Source organism: Hipposideros armiger, unplaced genomic scaffold (genome assembly GCF_001890085.2).
Source record: "Hipposideros armiger isolate ML-2016 unplaced genomic scaffold, ASM189008v1 scaffold_68, whole genome shotgun sequence".
In the NCBI taxonomy this organism is placed as follows: domain Eukaryota; kingdom Metazoa; phylum Chordata; class Mammalia; order Chiroptera; family Hipposideridae; genus Hipposideros; species Hipposideros armiger.
The window spans coordinates 1,358,006-1,379,065 of NW_017731418.1; the positions used below are offsets into that span (position 1 = coordinate 1,358,006).

General features: G+C 41.0%; 1 protein-coding gene across 6 annotated transcripts in view; it reads right to left on the reverse strand.

Moving 5' to 3' along the window:
• Positions 1–21,060, reverse strand: part of PPARGC1A (PPARG coactivator 1 alpha) — a 643,335-nt gene that overhangs the window by 73,148 nt on the left and 549,127 nt on the right. For all 6 annotated transcript variants that reach the window (XM_019642416.1, XM_019642415.1, XM_019642414.1 and 3 more), the window contains one exon: positions 20,213–20,392. In XM_019642416.1, the coding sequence (XP_019497961.1) occupies positions 20,213–20,392 (180 nt within the window). The remainder of the gene's footprint in view (positions 1–20,212; positions 20,393–21,060) is intronic.

Below are 21,060 nucleotides of genomic sequence, written 5' to 3' on the forward strand. Positions count from 1 at the left end.
TGGAAATCTCTCTCCATCTCAAAGATCTATTTCAGAAGCTGCCTCCACAGCCTGGCTTCCCTCTTCCCCACAGGTCTTATGGACCTCTCTTCTCACCAATAAAACTCTTTGAGTAGTTGGCTAATATCATGCCAATGATCATGTTTCCTTATGGGGCAATTAATTTTTAATGGAAAGTAAAGGCAGGGAATAGGTCACTGACTCTTATATTCCAGAATAGGGCTTTGTTGAGTGACCACCCACATTTCACCCACTGTGTCCCATGGATAAGTCTTGTCTTCTCATAAAGCTATACAACCCCAAAGGAAGATAATCCCTCAAGTCCATAAACTTCCTTTCTATGTACCATCGTTTCTGGCAAGTTCTAGGCACACAGAACTGAAAAACAATGGCTGGTTTCATAATCAAGTAGGGCACGTGTGGAATATGATACCTTCAGAAGTAGCTGGAACAACACTGACAAAGGAAGGCAGTAAAGGGGGCCTAAGTACGAGGTAGTGAGAGCTGAAAAGAAATGATGGCGGAAGAGGGTGAATAGTCACCTAAAAACAAGGAGGAGGTCTTCAGCAACAGACTGAAAATGGAGAACAAAGCATGGAGAGATGGAGGCAGTGACCCCGAGGTGTGTGGTTTGGGGGAAAATCAGCAAACTGGTTTCTGATCCCTGAGAGCACACAAACAAGAAGTTAGGCAACCTGGTGTGCACTGTGTTGCAGAGTCAGCCTGTGCTAAAGATTAACAGCAGAGCAGGTCTTAAAGGGGACTAAAGATCAGGAGCCAGCTTGCAAAGCGGCAGACACCTCACTGGCAGCAGACTGCAATTGCATGTCGGCAAATGCCCACGTCCCACCAGTTCTCTGCAGAAAGTAAGCACCATGTGATCATTTAACAGGCAATAGAACATCTCCGTAAAACAGATATATCTTTGGAGATGGCTCTGCGACTGGCCAGAGAGAAAATACCAGCTCCATCCTCCTGACATGGAGGAGAAGCAGTGGGGACCAGGAAATCTGAGTTCTGGTTAAATACTAACTCCTAAATTCCTAACATGTGGGAGACAGAAAGCAGGTCTGACCAAGGGTGGTGATCAGCACTTAGCAGGAGCCCAATAACGAGTTTATGAGAAGGCTGGTAATTGAGGTAGATTTCACTCTGCAAGAGAGAGGTCATAGGCATGGTGTCTGAGATGTAATAGGATCTCTATAAATGCCTTCATCTTCCCTGACTGCCACTCTGTAGGCACAGGTCTCTAATTTCTGCAACTGAGTGACAAGACTCCTTGAGGACTCAGGCCCTGCTTTAAATACCATACTACCCCCCACCACACTGGGCATAACACCTTGCATATGATGTGAGCTCAATAAATATCTGGCCATTGATTGCTTGACAGGTAGCATCTGTGACTAAAATCCACCCCAGGCTACATGGGGAAATTCAGTCTTTGGTAAATTGGTCAACCTTGGAGCAATATTAAACTTTGCTGATTAGCAGCATTGTTTCCGATGAACAGAGCAGGAGATAATACATTGTGAAGTGTTGTAATCCACACCTGTGGTTATAGGATTTAAACTGAGACAGCTCACACCTATGCCTCCAGACACACACTGAGAAGGTTGTGAACAATGAAGGGCTGATAAAGTTGTTTGTGTATACTATATCGAGACAGACAGACAAGAATTGACAGAGCAATAGTCTCACCAAGAGTTGTTAATATGTAAGAAAGAAAGATACCAGGAATAGCCGGCCGAGTGTTTTAAAACTGCATTTTCTTTGCTTTCTGCTTTTAAATTACACACTTGCAAAGTCACTGAGGAGAAAGCTTTAAGAAAACTTTCATTTGCTATGGTACAGCTCGCCAGTCTTTCTTTGCCTAAAAAAAAAAAATAAATAAACCCCCTGGAAACGTTTCTTTCTTCTCATAGACATTAATAATGATAGCTTGAACTGTAAAGATTTGGTTTTACTGAAGGTAATGGAGTAATGTTTATTTCCATTAGACCGGGCCTATAAAATCCTCCTTTTATAACCATGAGCCTACAATTTCAAAACAGCAAAGCTTGACATTTTGGTCGCTGACAGGCAACACTTAATATTGGGATGTTTCAAAAATCTATATGAAAAAAGCTCTTAATACAAGCTAGGCCGACCGTTTTCTCGCAAATGGTTTGTTTTAGCTATCTCTCTTCCTCCTGGACAGACAAGGAAAATCAGACGGCTTATTGGCTTAGTTTGTTAGGCCAGGTTAAAGGATGCAATGCCCAAAGACTCTTAGAGAAGCTTACCCTTGTGCTAAAAATAGCAGGCACTAGAGAATTATCTTAAATACGACCAAACTTGTTCTGTACTGTGAATGCAGATAACTGTAATATATTTCCATTTTTGGTCATTTCAGGGCTTTTTTTTTTTTGCTTTTTTTTTTTTTTTAAGTTTGGATGGCTGTAGCTGACTATTTAATTCATTTCGGACTCTATTTGTCACATTTGCTCTCAGAGATACTGCCCGGGGTGCTTGACTGAGGAATTCTGATTTAACTCTGCTGCTTTTGTTAAAATCTAATGAGCTGTTGACTGCCTGTAGACAGTTAGAAGGCAGATTTATTTGAAAATGTTATTAAGAGCCTACTGTGTGCATCCTTTTGGTTGACCCTTCTGTCTTCCTCCTATCAGGGGAGAAACACAGTTTGCTACATTTTATAAATAAATAAGCATATGTTTAACATCCCAAGGATAAAGACTCATGAGTAAATAATCTACCAACAGTGATCAATTGTCCTGTCTTCTCACCCTTTCAGCCGATGTTTTTACTGCCTATATCTTCACAGCACTTCATTTCTAACTTTACACTGAAGAATTCATCCTATTATCTAATAATTAGTTGTTGGAAGTTTGTCTTTTTCACTGGACAACCAACTCTTGCATCTTAAGAATTATGTCACATAATCTATCTCTGTATTATGAGTACCTATAAGTCAGTGCCTGGCACATAGTTGGTGCTCTTTAAAGAGATAAATGGAGTGATTTAAGAATGAATAAAATCAGTTCCTGTATTAGAGCATCCTGGGTAATGCCATACTGAATTATAAACACATGAGTCACCCTAAATTCCTGGGCTGGGTAAGCTGTTCCCTTCTAACAAAGACAACTCACCGAGGCCTTCGCTAAAAGAGCAAAGATGACCATGCGTTCAATTTCTCTACAGAAACCAGGAGGAAATTCAGGTTAAGGGTTTCCTCTCTCTTTGCTATTGTTGTGCCCTGGTTTATAGGATTCCAGCCTATAAATGAAAGCAAGGCCAAAAACATTCACAACTTCTGAAAAGCCCAAATGCCTTGGGAAGTTAGCCGTCCTTCACCATCCCACCATTTCTTTCTGTTCTTGATTCTTCTAAGCTATCTGGCAATGAGCAGATAACTACAGCACAGTAAACTTGTTGCATCATGCAATCATTTTCAACAAGAGGGATTTTTATTTATTTGTTTTTTTTACTATAATTTGTGACAAGGAAACCTCAACAACAACACAATATTTGCACAAGTTTGAAGTTGGGATCCATTGAAAGAGTCCAAACAAGTCAGGGCACAGTGTTGGGAATAGCATATTGGGAACCTGTGGCCATGCATTTTCCTGAGTTCCCAGGAAACAACTGGCTCCTTGTACAGAGGCAGAGTTACTCAGATGCTCTGGAACCCCATAAAGGACCTGTCCTTCAGTTCTTCACTGAGTAGGAGAAATGTGCCCTCTTCTGTAGGTGATAGGAGTGAACACTCAATGTCCATTATAGATATATGGTGGTGCTTTTATGTGCCAACACATTGGCTTAACACAGCCACATGTCTCAGAGCTGCCAATAAAACCACTCATATATCTTAATCAGAGCAGCAAGTCTCCTCGGTGAGCTAGAAGGTAAGTTCACAGCCACTCTGGCAGGCACACAACATATTGCTGTCACTGTTGGCTCTGTTTACAAACCATCTCTTAGAGAACATGCCCTCAGATCCTTGATGTGTCTTATTTTTAGCATGATTGGTCTGAATGGCTGGAAAGGTCATATTCTCATTCTCTCTCTCCCTCCGTCTTTCTTTCTCTCTCCTTCCCCGGCTCCCTCCCTCTATTTGCTAGACCACTGTAAATCCACCCAGAAACAGACATCAGAGATAGAGTTCCAATGTGCAGGACTTTGTTTGGGACAATGAGATGGTAATGAGGTACATCTTAAAGCACATCCTTTTCTTCATATAGTTTAGTTGTTTAATATAGTTTGAGGGACACAGCCAGAAAGCTGTCACCTAGACACCTATAGCCACAATGAAAAGGCCTTTGCAAAAGAAAAAGATGCTCTTTTGCTCATGGGACAATAAACACTCTTTTTGTGCCCAAGAAGGCCACAAATATCATTCCTAAATGTAAGGATTTAATAGTTTACCCTTTGCCTAATAAAGGCTCCAACTGAACACAGACCCAAACACTCAGCCTTTAAAATAGCATGTTGTTATAATATAACACAGTGCACGGAAATGGTGTCTATAGAAAATTTCCTTTGGACTCTCACTCCTTAGGACTTATTTCCACTGGCAATCAAAGGAGGGTAGATTTAATTTCTGATAACCCCCAACGGCACACTTTTTTCTATGTCTGCCGCTGCACTTAATTTGCATGGATACTCTCCTTTCCACTGCTTGGCTCCATGGAGGGCAGTGAGATGGCAGGGCCACCAGCCTTGCACACAGCCTGGGATCAGCTTTTATGCTACCAGAAGAAAGGTCGGGTGGAAAGGCCCACCCCTGGCACAATTAATCTGGTCGCTCAGGGACCATCTGCTGGTTCAAGAATAGCTTGCAGGTGAGTGATGGACAGGGTCATTGCTGGCTGACTGTATCAAGGGCTATTATGACAGCCATAAAGAGAAAGGGAAAAATTGAACAAGGGAAGAATTACTCCTGAAAGGGACATGAAAAGAGACACAAATGCCTCCGTACAAAAGTACCAGGGGACCCAGGCTGCTTACAATAGTCAGGGTGGACAGCATTCTTTGAAATGGCCAAAGTTTGAATATTAATAAGGGGTCATCGCCTAACCGGAGCTCAGGATCCATATAGAGAGCCCAAGCTGTCCCTTCTCTCCCCACAGGTGAAAGGTGACAGAGCTGGGTGAGAAAGTGTGGATAAAGAAGACACAGGTATAGCATTCCTTGGCTTTCTAGGCAGAAATTAGATTTAAGGATCTCAATCCTGTACATTACCTGAAATCCTTTATTCAAAACCCAGCAGCATATTTTAGTGATTATTTTGCAATTGCTAAGGTTTCCGATTTGTTTATAAGAATCGCCAGACAAAATGGGAAAAAAAGGCAGGAATTACTCATAGTACTGATATCACAATTTAGTATGCTCCAAATGAATATATGTATATATACACACATGAATTATGCATTGTTGGAGTGGTAGTTTATTTGGGGACTAGGTAGGAAGGCAATGAAGGTGGAAAGTATAGGTCATTTCATTCTAAAGTGATGTGGAGAATTCCTTATTTAAGGATAACTCTGCTGAGCTGTGTTTGTCTTGACCAATGAATGATCTGTCACCAGAGTAATATTGACAAGAAAAAAATAGTGGTCTCTTTATCAGGGAAAATTTTAACAATTGTATTTCTTAAGAGAGAAAGCAATCTGACAGATCCTACAATGAAGTTCCTCATTTCATGGAACATTCTAACCTAGTAGTGCTACCTGGGAAAGACTTACAGGATGATACCATGAAAATCTTTTAGATCTAAATACATGTAAGTATGGTTGTTTTTTGTCTCATTTATCTATTATTATCAGGCCTTAAACCCCAAAGGTACTTGTGCAGATGAATCAAGAAGCTGACTTGCTTAAGCACCAAATTTTTTATTAAAGCATTTCATGGAAAAATTAAAAAATCATTTACATATTTCCCCATCTAAAAAATTATGAGAATTGATTTCTGTAGCTTTGTGTGATATTTAAAAAATGACTGCAGGGAGCTGTTTAGAAATACAGGCCTGAGAAATATAGGCCTACTTGCCCTCAAACAAAATGGCCACAGACAGTCATATTTTGAGTGCCTATTTTTTGTAGTTTTCAGTCTTGTCTCTTCTGGTGAGGGCCCACTTCCTGCTATGATCTTGCCTCTACCAGCTCGTTAACTTTCTAAATTATTTCTTCTTCTTATCCATGTGCTTAGAAAGCAGATAACTAGATTGGTTTAAATTGTAAGTAAAACATAAAGAAGCAAGTGCAAGGGCCAGAGAAGCTTATCTGGGAATAAAATGCATTAAGTTTGAGAGTATGATTTTTATGCATCTGGTTTGGCTTCTCAGAGACACTTTTACAAATGGTGTGTTCCTCAGCTATGTTTCAGACAATTAATAATACCAAGTTAATAATGGCCAGAGAAATGAGGTCTACTAATATGAATTATAAAAATAACCACTGTGATTAAGTAAAAACGCATCCTATCTATGGAACATACATCTTTTCTTTCAGCTCTGAAAACATGTAGCTGGAAATAAAAAATAAACCAGCCACTACAGGAAAAAGGGTGGGATCTGTGTTTTGTTTTTCGGTGCCACAGATGCAGCAAGGAGATCACGCAGTACTGTCAGAGGGTATCATGCCTTTTGCTGACTCAGAGAAAAAGCACATTTGCCATTCAAAGACAAATTAAACGGGGCATGCATCATGCTATGTGGATTGCCAGACTCCAGTGTATGCCAAGACCAGGCAATAGTCAATTACGTCCAAATGCATCTAAACACAGGAAAATTTCTTCGGTTCTGTGTGAATGGAATGTCTTTGTTGAATTTTTAAGTTGGAACACATATTGCAAAGCAGCCCGGAGGAGATTTTCCCCAAGAGAAATCGACACAAATTCCTCTAGGACAAAAGCAGCCACCAGCTCAGCTACATTGCTGGGATTGGCGGGTGATAGTATTAAAGGAGCTAGAAAGTGGCAGTGTGACCTAATGTAACTCTCAAATCTGTTGCACGCAGAGCCCTGGAACTGGGGACGAGCAGGGGAAAGAAGGCATGTGCCCCGTGCAGCATGGCTGCGTTCAAATGCTCAGGCATTTGCCGAGGCTCTTCTCCCATCAGAACCAAAGGTGAACCTGCCCATCAGGCAGCACCGCCGAAAAGGAAAAGCCAGGCTGATGTGTGCAGTTCACAGGAGAGTAGGCTGTCCCCGCAGAGCATGTGTTGGCAAGACACACAGGGTCCTGACATGAGAACATTTCTGGGCAGAATCTGAGTTGGCAAGCCTCCCCCGGACACCCAGGACAACTCTGTCTGGAATACATAAGCTCCAGCTTCACATATGAACAATGAGATGGCACCCAGGGAAGCTAATATCCTTAGGCCAAGAGCCCATGGAAAAGCCAAGGGCATTCCTATAATAGAGTAACTTCTTTCCCTATGTAAGCATCATTCAAAAACAGAGAGAAACTTCTCAGGAAGGACTGGGGAGAAGAGCTTTAAGCCGGAGTGTACAGGAAAGAGAAAGCAATCTATTTGTACAAAGCTCAATAGAGGGGTTGTGCTTGGTTCCTTCAGAGAGGAGAAGGAAGGGAGAAGTAGCATGTTTCCTGGGCATGTCCCCTTCCAGGGTACCTATTTAGGACTCTCCCACGAGACAATGGGAAGAAGGCTTCAAAGGACAGAAAAGCCACATATTCAGCATGCTGCATATAAGCCAAAAGGATCTCAGCCCTGAAATATCATTCTCAGAGAGAAAGGTCAACAGGCTTAAAATGGTACAAGACGGTTTTTTCCGAAGGATCGCCACATATGTTGCCAGAGGCGCCATGTTCTAGTCCTGTCAGCCTTGCATGCTGGTTGAAGGACCTGCAGCTGACAGCCATGCTCTCTTCCCTTAGGTTGGCTTTCTCTTGCCCCCCTCAGCAGCTGCAATGAGCAAACTGCTGTTTTCATCAATACACTGTGTGTAGGGCACGGTCTCTCAATGTCAAATGCTCTATCCCAGCCCCCCTGCACGTGCTGCCCCCTATGCCTGGCCTCTTGGTTTCACAAAGAAGTTCCCAATAGCTAGGAGAAATGGTCTCCATCAAAATTCCACTTCAAGGTGAAAGCACTGCTGAAGATGATAAGGGCACCAATCCAGAGAAGGGCAGAATTTATCTGTGAGTGATGACCAGGATAACAGGCAGGTGGAGAAAGTTCCTGCTTTGCTTTCTCTGCCAGCGTGCTTATCTCATGTGATTGTAAGGGCCTGACTTCCTCACTAACCATGTGCTTCATAGAGCCACGCGCTGTGTCAACTCCTAACCACTGTACCCCTAGACACTGGCAAGCAGACAAGCACGCTCCCTGTTGACAATAATTATTGTTTTGATGAATGGGTACATGAATCAGTGAGAATATAAAGGAACTTTTAAAATCAAGAAGAAACGTGAAAATATGCAAAAGGTAGACACCAAGAACCTTTTGGCTGGCAAGTCATTTCTACTGGGAGAAATTGTGACCACCCATACAGCAAGGGATCTGGGCTGAAAAGGCCAGTGTTAGCAATCATCCAGTTTATTTGCATTCTACAGCCCTGTCCTGAGGTCTCACAGTTACCAGCTTAACCAGGTCAGTCAGTATGATTGCAGGTACAGACTTGAACACCTTCTGTCTTTAGGCCATTGGAAGGAAAATAGGGAGATGGAACACATTTAAGAACTTCTCAAACATGGAAAAGAGCTTGGCATCAGTTTCTACTCAGGCCTCTGGTGAGAAGTATTGGTCACTGTGGAAACTGCTCTCTGCAGTTGCTCCCTAGCTACTGGTGAGGACCTTTCATTTGTCTTCCTTTCTCTTTCCAGCAAATTGCACGTAGAGTTCAATCATTTCTTTTCCATATCGCTCTAAATTCTCTATCGTGGGAAAGTTTGCCCAAAATGTTAGGCTATCACTTAATGGTGCTCTGATAATGAATTTAGAATTAACTAGGGTGCAAATGCAATATAAGAGGTTTCCAGAGTACAGTTAGAGAATTTCATGACAATCAACACTGATTCATGCTGCAAGAATAGGAAACACAAAAAACAAATAAAAAAAAACACCAAAAAAACTAACACCAAAGAAATTGTTTCAAAGAACAAAAAAAGCTACTCACACATACACAACCCAAAAAAAAGGCTTCCAGCACTGGCTGAAAATGATACCATTGGATGACAGAAGAAACACACCAGATTAGCCAATTAGCATTCACCCAAGAAAAACAAACGCTTTGGAGAGAGGGAAGAAAAGAAACTCATCAAGAGTAATATCAACTTCACAATAGCCCTGACGGTTTATCTACCAAAAGGAAGTGCTACCTTGCTGCGTTTTTGTGACCCTCTCGACAATTCTGGGGGAAAAAATGTTAGTTCAACATTATCGCAAGCCAGAATATGACTCTATTTATGTGACAAGTTGACAACATACAATTTCATGCTTGTTGAACTGATCGGTGTTATATATTCACTGTGAATATTATGAAGCCTCACCATTATAAATATGAAACAGTATACACTTATTCAAAATAACTCCAGCAGTGGCAATTTATAGCTTGGTTGTTTGTGTTCTTATGAAGTCCAAATGCCACCTTAAGAAGCTGCAGTGTGCGGAAACAGATGTGCAGTGTGACTGCGACCAAAATGGATTGACGATGACCTATGTGAAAGCAAGCTATTACATTTTAGTCTGCATGGCAGCTGACACCGGTTTGTATTTAGATATGTGACTGTTGGGAACACTGTGTCCTTAAAGCCCTGTTTAAACATGGGCCAAGACATTTGTCTACTGGACTAATTATTTTACCACCCTTCTGGGGCAAGTATCACTTTTTTTTTTCCTTAAAAAAAAAAAAGGTGAATGTGTGTGCCACACACAGGCACACATTGCCACTGAGCTGTGTAAAGTTACTGCAAATACCTTAAACCTTGGTCATGTCAGGTGAACGCTGGCATGAGTTCTGGAATGCCTGCAAAACAGGATTGTACCACTTTCTTGATCAGGTGCCTGGGAACAGGACAAGGCCACAACCCATCCACTCGTGAGCTGTCCCCGCAACTGTATTTGGTCAGGTTGTTTCCTCCGCTCCTCTCCTCCCCCGCTCCTTTCCTTTCTCTTCGCAAGCTTCGACCAATGTGCGAGTGGTCGCTTCCACAAGGACAAAGGTGGAAGCGGAAAGAATACAATTTATCCACACATGGGAGGAAATGAAGGAACCAGGCACCTTGCTAAAGCTAGATATCAAAAATTCGCATAAGTAGTGCTCTGACCACAGAGGAACTATTTGGGACAAAATGAATGGTTTGTGTTGGGGGCAAAGACACAAGCCTTGACCAAGTGTGGGGCTGCTTCCCTGCCCGTGTGTTGCTTAAGTACATCCAGGCAGTCCTGCTAAGAAGCACAAGTTAGTTGTCCTGTGTAGGCAGACTGCAAAAGGTAATGGTTTATTTATTTATTTTGGATTTAATTATTTGTTTTGAGGTAGACCTACAAAGGCTGCTGTTTACCTAGAAGCCCTCTACATCTTTGTTTGACTCTTCAGAAACATAAATCCAGAACGTTTGAAATATAAATTAAGTGGATCCAGGATTTTCTAGTAATTCTTGTGTTTCCTTTTTCTTTCTTTGCTGAATATTAGGTCATCACTACCCGTTCTTAATTAATAATTAATTGCCACCCCTTGCTCTCTTGTTTTGAGTTCTAGCAAAGTATTCAGTGGCCAGAATTCTGGATCTCTTTTGAAATGTTTCGAGCGTTGAGGAACTTCACCGTTCTAACAAAGTTTGCTTATCCACAACTCTGCATTTCTTCCTACTTTTCCTGTTGGACTGAAGTGAAGGTGTTGTTGGTCTGTCTCATAAATCCAACCCACACGATAGCATAATCACATACATTCATTTCTCAGGGACCTTGGCGGCTCTTATCTCCCCGCTTTTATGATCTCTTATGAACAGCCAGGAATAGCAATCTGCAGCCTGTTTGTAAAGCCATCTTAGTCTGAAACTTGCCTCTCCTCTTTTATCACATGGCGATACGCTGCAGCTCCATCCCACTCGTCCCAGCAAAATGTGCTCTGAGCTCCATTTTAGAATCATGGAATGATTCTCTGTGTGCGTGCAACATACCAAACATGGCAGAGAGGGCAATTAGCATTTCAGTGAACTATGTATTAATAGAAGATGGTGTGTGTGCTGTGCTTAGATTTGTTGATATGCTGCCCACTGTACATTATAGCCTGAAGCGACTGAGTTCATGGTCATCAGCATCTCAGACAAGCAGCTCTGCAGCAGTTCCCACAGCCGCGGCTCCTCTACATGCCTTGCTCAACTTTATTTTACCACTATATCACCTAAACATTAAACACAGTGCTCGAGTTCTGTGTTAAATCACTATTGTTTCCTATTAAGTGTTCCAAGCTACCCATTTTTATTAACAGTTACTTTATTAAATCCTTAATAACATAGATAAAATAGTTAGTTAATTTGTGTGTTGAGCCATGGATGTTAATTTGTAAACATAATAACATACTGCAATCATTTGCATAATAGCATTTTAATCTTTTTAGTAAAAGCTGTAATTCCCTACAAAGTACACTGCAGTAGAAACTAAGTGACTATTGGTAATAATACAAAAGGCCTTAAAATTCTGATCCTATTATAGTGTTGGAACATACCCAAACTGCTTCTATAATCTCTGAAATGTTACTGTTCTCTGATTTAGGTGTCTGTGTCAAGAATAAAAATGAAGTATAACTGGTAGCAGTAGACTATTTCCTAAATGTAATTTAGTATTCACTAAGCACCAGCACTTTGCAAATAGCTCTGAGGCTTTCCTTCAAAGTTCAGAGCTCCAGCTCTGCCTCTTCTGTGAGGAACACCAAGGAACCCACTCTAAACTCGACTGTGCTAAAGGGCTCTGAGAAAACATGCTGATTTGGCCCAGGGAAGGACATTGGCCACCAAGGATTCGGTGGCTGAGTTTTCTCCCTCCTCACTGCCCTCCTAGCCTGCTCGTACCTCCTTGAACTGACTGCCTCGGAGCAGCTTGGGAGAGAATGAAAAAAGCAGGAGAAATACTTAACAAAGCTGCTTCTGGGTGTGGGGGGACACGGGGGACACACTCCATAGGGGGTTTGGTCTCCAGAGCCCATTAACACCAATCACAAGACCAGCCAAAAAGAAAAAAGAAAGAAAGAAAAGGAAATGAAAAAAAGAGAAGAGAGAGAAGAGAAGAGAAGAGAACAGAACAGAACAGAAGCAAAGAGAAGAGAAGAGAAAAAGAAGAAAAAAAAAAGAGAAAAAGAAAAAAAAAGTTGTTTAAAAGTCAGGCCAAGTCATTTTAGGCAACATCTGGTAATTCATTAATCCATCCTGCTGCAAACCTTGAATGAATAACTTGCAGTAGTAATAGAGATGGGCTGGCCTACAAAGTATTAGTGTTTAGAATCTGAAACTATACAAATTATTATATTATTTGGAGAGAAAAAAGGCATAAAAGTATCTCCTATCGTCATTTTGGGACAAATGGGGTAATGAATAAGAAGTCATTTGTCTTTGTAAAATTTTGCCCTGATCAAGAATATGAATGTGTGTTTCATTGTGTATCTCTCTTCCCGTTTTCCCTTGCTCTCATTTTAGCTGCTTGTAATTCAGCATCTTTGGCAGGCTACAGTAAAACACAGCATCCAGCTTCGCTTTCAAACTATATACCTCAGCGCACACAGTCTTGAAAGTAACCTGAGAGGTTAAAGGAGAAGGGAAAAACTGGTCCTTATAAAATCGTTTTACATTGCAGGCAATTCATTTCATAAAACCCACAATAAAAGTTTTCACTGCTAAAAGAATAGGCACATAATCACAGGGACAAATTAACCTTGTAAAAAATATAAAGTCTAGGGTAGAAAGCAGTGAAAGAACAATTTGGCTTAACAAGGCGGTCTTTAATGTTCATCTTTTTATCTGCTTGGTGTGTTGATCTCATTCAGAGGTGAGCCATCTGCTGGGCTGTGTTTTGACGACATTGCGTATAGGTAGGGGACGTGGACAAACAGACACAGCATATGCATAAGGTTACTGCACAGGCACACACAATTGCTATACAAATAGACAGTTTGTCCCATGCAGCATCCTGATTCTTGATTACTTTAACCTGGACTCATATCTCCGAGGTAAACCCAAGAGACAATGAGCCACTTTTTCCTTCTCCAAGTTTTCCTCCTTGCCCATGTGGGTCTCTGCTTTTCTGGCTTCAAAGCTATCCACATGGAATACATTTTATTCAAAGGACCCAGGTAAGAGTTCAGGAGGTGAGAAAAACCTAAGATATGCCCATAAACTAGCTTACCTACTTTTGGGGGTGCCCAGAGTATCTGACACAAAATAGTTGGCCTCTATCTCTAGCCCCTCAAACACAAAAGAGTATGTGCTGCAATCATTGGGCCTCATTAAACATATAGATTATCACTTTTCAAGTTGCTAATGGCTAAGAACTGATCACCTTCCATGAAAAACAGCAGGCAACCTCCTCTCGTTACCACAACCTACATTCACAAAAGCAACCTCCAGGAAAGTTAGAATTGGTGAAAGAGGGTCATGAAACCGGCATCCTGTGACTTGCTATTTATTTGTAGGGGTTGATGCCAACAGACAGAGCCCCGTGGGTCAGAACTCCTGAGCCATATTTTTCCAGTGGTCAGCATAATGGCGGGGAAGAAATAGGGTGATAAGCCAGATGTTCCCAAGATAAGGCAGATGTTATCAAGCCAAGAAGTCTAAAACAGTCTTTAACGCGGGTGTGTAGATGAACAAACACACACACACACACACACACAACACACACACACACACACACACACAAACTGTTTAGACTCTGCAAGATAACCCGACAGCAGAAGTTGAAGCTAAAGCAGCACACAGGCTGGGTCAGATCATTGCGTCCTGATTTGTGACTCTCCATGATTTAACTGATTTATACCCAGGATTTGGAATTTTGTGGTAGACTACAAATGCAAAGATAAGTACAACATAAATTTTTAAAATACCCCATAAGTCTCCGTGAGTTTCAACATTCTTCAATGTTCTTCTGTTACAGCCAATTATCTCCCCACTTAAATGGCTATTATTTTCCTACTTGAAGTCTATGTTCTCCATAAGTGTCATTACCAAGTGGGGCAAAAATCTGGTGGTGGGCCATAAATTCAATTTAAATGACAAACATTGATTGATTGCAAATTGGAAACTCCGGAAATCTTGAAAAAGCGATTATTGTAAATTAATTCAGTTCGCTCCACTATAACAAAGGAGGATTTATTCTCCTGACTATTAAATTAAGGTGAGATGGTTTTCACGCACACTAGTTTCCACCCCCCCGACCCTGTTTGTTTTGTTAAAATTCCAGGAGGTTTGCCATTCATAGAAAAGTCTGCCTGACCACAGGCACAGTCAGAAGCAGAAATTCATTACCATGGAAGGCTGCAGAATTTCCTCCAAGGAGACAAGTGAGTAGAAGCAGACACCATGCAAATGTGTGCAGTGGGTGAAACATGTTCTGCTCTGAGGCAGCGGGGAGACGGACAGCCCCTTGGTAAAATGACTCACAAGTCTAAGAAAGCACTTCAGCTCCAAAAGGTGAACAGACAGGTAACCAGGACGTTATCCATGAAGCTCGGATTCTCTTTGGAACATTTGTAAGTTAGCATGTTTGCTACCTCCCTCTCTAACCGACCTCATATTCACCGGGGCTGATGAAATTTTCCTTCAAGGTGTTTCAAGTTCCCTGAACTTCCCTGCACACCATCCCTTCTGCTGTCACCTTGTCCCTTCCCTGTACCTGCATCCCATAGGGTTTGGAATGTGACTGGGCTTGCTGTCGAATTTCCTCTGCTTTCTGCTTGTCCATAGTTCTTACTATAGAATCCTTACTCCTAAATACCATCCCCATTCCATTGCCCTGCTGCTAAAAACATCTCTAATGACACCTAGTTTCTACCATGTAAACTTGAAACACTTCCAGCTGGATTCTCATGGCAGGCCACAATGTTGTACCCACCCTAAATCCAAATTTACTACTACTCCTGTGTTCCCGTTACCATATATTTTACTTTGAGCAAACCAAGCTTCTCACTTCCTTACTCCCTCTATGAAACCACTTCACTCTTATTCTCTTACCAACCTCAATGACATTATTCTTGCTGATTGCCTTCTTAGCTAGGACACACACACACACACACACACACACACACACACACACACACTATATGCATACACACAGTCTTGCAATGTTTCCTAGTTGCTAATCTACAGAGGGTGCCAAAAAAATGTATACACATTTTAAGAAAGGAAAAAAACTGTATTAAAATTGTAATACTGAATATAGACTGATAACAAAAGGTGAATACAAGTCACGTTTGACTTCTGCAATTATAAGAGGTGCTCAAAGTGGTTCCCATCAGCATCCAGACACTTCTGATTATGGAGAGCTACTGCTTGAGCAATGTTGACCAAATTGTCCACTTGTACACATTTTCATTTATTTGGCACCCCTGGTGTATGTAAAATATATAAATAAACCTATGCATACATGACCATACAGTCTTACATTGGTTTTCAATTGCTAATATATATAAACACACACAGTCTTGCATTGTTCGCTGATTGTTTCTTATTACTTCATTTGGTCTCTTAAACTTCTTTCTTTAGGAAACAGATCTTTTGTGCGTTCTATATAGTCATCACATTAGCGAATGCAGTCCACGCCATCAATAAATACATGATGGTCCATTCATTCATTATGCTGCAAATATTTATTGAGCACTTACTTTCTCTTGTTTCTGTTTTTGTTTGTTTGTTTGTTTGTTTTTTAACAAAATGTCTAGGCAAACTTCAGTGAGTAAGACAAGCAGGTCCCTGGCTCCCGAAATGCACATGAACCACTGAATAGCCAAGATGGTTTCTTAAACTTTTTGATAAGTATATAATAGATGCCCATTCTAGAAAAAGAATAGAACTGAAAATCAAAAGAAGAAATGTAAGATCTATATTATCATCAGAAGGATCAAGTTTCCTTGAAAACTTGCCCCCATCCCCCTGGTGGCGTACAGAAAGATACCTTATAGACAGCTAACAGGACGCTGCCCCTCGCCCCCGCTTTTTCTCCTGTAAAAGTTCACAGTGTCAGACCTTACTGCAAGTTCAAGTAATTACCCAATGTGAGTGCTGGCTACAGCTGGGAACCCTTTCCTCCCCATTAGCAAAGGCAGGCTTCAGAACATATTATGAAGAACGGCCTAGAGACAACTACATTCCTGTTCGCCATGTTCCGAAGAACCCCAAGTAGCGGCATGCTTAAGTAACAGACGAGTGCATGGAAGATGCCCATGAAAGCAGATGTTAAAATAATGCAGGGACAACGTGGCCCACGGTGACTCAGAAGGGGCAACGTGCAATTTCAACCAACTCCATGCCACCCATCTTTACACATTGCCATGCTGTAAAAAATAGTCCTTTATTCTCCTCCTCGAAACAAAGCACAAAGGCAACACAGGGAAGGAAGTTATGTTGCAATATTCTGAAACATAAATCTTGCTACTAGCCAGTCCGGGGACAGTATCCTGTTTTCCTGACACATGGATCAGACGCCCTGGAGGCTACCCTACAGGCCTCGTGTCCTGTTTTTCTGAGTGGCTTCTGAATCATACCCAATCACCTGCATTTACACATCCAAACATAGGTTGTGCAAGCAGAAATCGCTGTTTGTATGTCCAGTTACTCAACCAGCATGTACAATTGCACGTTGGCACACCTTGCTCTTACTCAGGAATTCACTCTTTCCCAAACTGTGACATTCAGTTTCATTTTTTTTTTCTTCTAAAGTTAAATAAAAATTAAACTTAGATTCCAATGTATGGAAGAGGCCAAAGGAAGACATTTCTATTCACTCCCAGCATTTTATTGGCCTGCTATGCTATCTGTCACTGTACATACCCTCCCCCCCTTTTCTTTATGCTTTGATTAGAATTCAGAAATCCTGTGGCCCATTTCCAGTGGGGTCATCAATGCGTCAGGGAGAAGGGTTTAACTATTGGTGCCTCATTTTATTCTGGGAATCTGAGGTAGATAATGCTTGTTATTGGCAGATCAGAGGTGGCGAAGAGAGTGACTGTTTGGCTTGCTTGAGTACAAGGCCTTCACAAATGTGATGAGGCAGGGTTTTGAGAACTGGAAGAAAGTGAGCACAGGTTGAAGTCCGCTGTGAAGGATTAAAGGCACAGGCTCTGAGAAATGACCATGGACATGCAGCTTGGGTAGAAGCCACACACAGCTGTGGCCATTCAAGGGTGATTTTGTTGCCTATGGACCGTCTTTTCACTGCGGGGAAGACACCATTTTAGAATTCCACTTAGGCTCAAAACACTCCCCCCCCCCCATTAGAGAAAAAGATGTCTGAATTTAGCACTAGAGGGCAAAGAGTAGAGGCATCTTGGCTATATGCAAATGCTGAGAAAGCTGCTGCTGTTTTTAACGGTGTTGACACATATGGCCTTACACTTTGCATAGACAAAGAAGAACAGGTTTTGTGACATCCGAGTAAACTGTTATGGGGATTTAGCAAAACAGTCACTTTTGTTATCTGTCACTAAGAGAATTCCTGACATGTCAATCCCGAGACCCTGAGCATCTGATACTTTTACATGGCTTCTGATTCTTCATATCCTATACCTTAATGGTATTTTCTCTCGGAAATCTGACCTATTCATCTTTAGGGTCTTATAAAGGGGAATTTCAGTGACTGGTTTTTGTTTTTTTTCTTAATACAGAATTTCTCAACCTTAGCACCTTTGTCACGCAGGGCCAAAGAGTTCTTTGTTGTGGGAAGTAGTCCTGTGTGCGGTAGGATATTTAGCAGCATCCCTGCTCTCTACCCACTAAATGCCAGTAGCATCCATCCCCCTGCCCCCAGCCGTAGCAATAAAACATATCTCCAGACATTGCTAAATGTCCCCTGGGGAGCAAAATTGCCTTCGGTTGACAACCACTGGTTTAAAATGACCTAATGAAAGATTAAAATAAATGAACCTTGTGTTTTAGTGCATTGAAAACAATTCTATCAGCAGTAGAAAGTCATACTGGGAAACAAAAAGGGGTGTCTTTGTGGGGATTAAGCATCTATAGATAACTAACTCATTGCTGAACTAGTCTCCCAAAGGTATAAATGAGAATTACCTCATGTAGGTGCTGCAGCACGAAATGCGGGGACACAAGATCATGGAGAAAGCTGTCTCTTTTGAAACCAGTCCACCTGGGCAAGACTGGCTACCCTGCCATCTCTCCCCACCTTTTATTTATTCCCTAACCATCACCTGCAAAACACATGGCATCCGCCCAATAGGGAACAGCCGATTTTTAGATAAGAGGTCTATAGAGATGGACATTTTCAAAAGTACTGTTTATTTAATGCAGCATGACTTAAAATGGGCCTGTAACCTGACAAGTGTACTGAATGAGGAATGTTCAATTTACCAGTTCTCACCAGCCAAGTCCTCACATGAACTTTCGAAGACCCGGCTGAGAAGCCTGAGAAAGTGTAACTAACCACAAACCCTCAGCATTTCCTCCACCGGCGTCCTTCTCGCCAGCCCTACCTCCGCTACCGTAAGCATGCTCCTAAGACCCACGTAATGCTCCAGGCGTATTATAAAACCTCAGCCGTCGGCAGAACCTACAGCCACCCCAGCTGACCAGTTCTCCCTGCTCCCACGTCAACCAACACTGAAAGGAAAGATTCTGTTCTATTTTTAAATATATTGAGCAAAGGAGAAGCTTGATATGTCTTTGTAAAGGATGGCTGTCACCCAACTTCACCGTTACTCTATTTTTATCAATGGTATCGACTTTGGAAGTCAGATAAATTTTGGGTTCAAATCCCAGGTCTTTATTTGTCAACTGTGTGATTTGGGGAAAATCACTTAACCTCTCTGAATCTCACCGTCTGCATATGTAAAACAGGAATGGTAATACTAGTGCCTAAACGGATGAGTGGGATGATATACACAAAACACAAGCCTTCCAAAATGTTGGCCATATTGTTACTATTATTGTTATTAACGTTTCTATATTCATCATTCACTCATTATTCAACAAGTACCATTCAACACCTTATATGTGCTGGTTGCCAGAAACAGTAAATATTGTAAAGTTGGTTTTCTTAATGACTCAATAAACATTTATTCAGTGCCAGTTTTGTGCTGGGTGCTGGAAAAACTCAATAAATATTATAAAATTGGCTTTCTCAATGACTTGAAATTTCAACCAAATAACAGTGAAGTATAAGAAATGTCTCTGCTGGTGAATAAAAAATACATTTAAAGTGCTTTGTAAGGAAGTCTGGCACATAGTAGGTACAAAATGTTACATGATGATGGTGGTACTGGTGGTTTTGATACTGAAAACCAGGTTGATTTGGCAACCTTTATTCAATTCACTTGCCAGAGTCCTCACTTAATGTTTGTCCCTAAGAAAACATTTATTTTTTAGTAAATGAGTACTGATCATGTGAGAAAGAACTTGCTTTTTCCCTCAAAGTAACAGTTTAATAGGAGTAGATTAATGTTGTTTATTGTAGGATAGGCTTATAACAGTGTAGCGCCTGGGAGGTAATTCTCACTACAGAAAGATAAATAAATTTTGACTAGTTTATAAGTAAGTATTAAAGTAGTTGGATTTGAAGCTTTCAGGATATATAGAAATGAGAGATATGGATCAAAAATATAATAATGATAACAATAATAATAAATTGCTCACCTATTTTGTAAAACAAATAAAGGCGGACATCGAACCCCTTGGTTAAAAAGAAATGGCTTCTTTTACATTAATTTATATTAGGCACCATTTTCTGTGGGAAAATGGGGATAAACAGGTTTAGACTTTTGTTTTTCCTTGTCACTAATTCTTTCACAATCCCTTAGTATTTCAACACAGTTTAATGCACTCTGTTGTGGGTCCTTAGCCCCTTAAATCTAAAAAAAAAAAAAAATCCATTTGTTTTCCAGTGTTTTTCACAAAATAGGAAGTGCCTAACTGTGATACAAAGTCTTTTCAGGACAGCAGAGTAAGAACCCATTATGCTTTCAGGCCAATAATCATGTTAGTCCAGCCCAAGCCAAGTTCAATGAGAAATTAATTTTTACCAACAGGTATCCTTACCTCAAATATGTTTGAAGGCTCATTGTTGTACTGATTGGATATTATTTCTGATTGGTCACTGCACCACTTGAGTCCACCCAGAAAACTATCAGTATCCAAGTCGTTCACGTCTAGTTCAGAGAGGTCAAGTTCAGGAAGATCTGGACAAAGAGGCTGGTCTTCACCAACCAAAGCAGCACACTGCAGGAGGCAGGGAAAAGAAAAAAAAAAAAGGAAAAAAAAAACCTGTCATTAACTTCAGGAATTTATTAAACTGCAATAGCATGTGATAGGAATTAGCCTGGTTAATTCAACAACACCACCAAAGCTGGTTTCTAGGGTTTTAGTCACCAGAAAAAAATCCTAAATTCTTTAACTTACTTTGCTCCCAAAGGATACTTTGCCTGCCCCATTGGATACCAAATTCTACCTCCAAATCCACAGTAAATGCCATGCTTCAGTGAGCCTTCTCTGATTTTTCCAGTTAGAAATCAACTGAAGTTGTTTGTGCCTCTTTGATAGTTAGCACCTACCGAGTTTCAAGTTTTTTTCTGGTTAAATACATGCAAAATTTCACTCTACACTTAAGAGTACAAACTCTTTGGGGGGGGGATATAAATTTGATTTTACCTTGGAATTGCTATCACACATAACAGAGACAAAACAAACAATTGCTAAATGAAAAAGAGAACATAAAAACTCTACTAGGAAAACTTTCTCCATTTATGCTCATTTTAACCATTATAATCCATATAATTCATTTAGCAACTAATGATGCAAAGTCCTTTAACATGTCCATGGTTCTCTTGAATTGTTATTTAAATCTTTTACTTGACTTCATGAACTTCTGAACTTCATCTCAACACAGG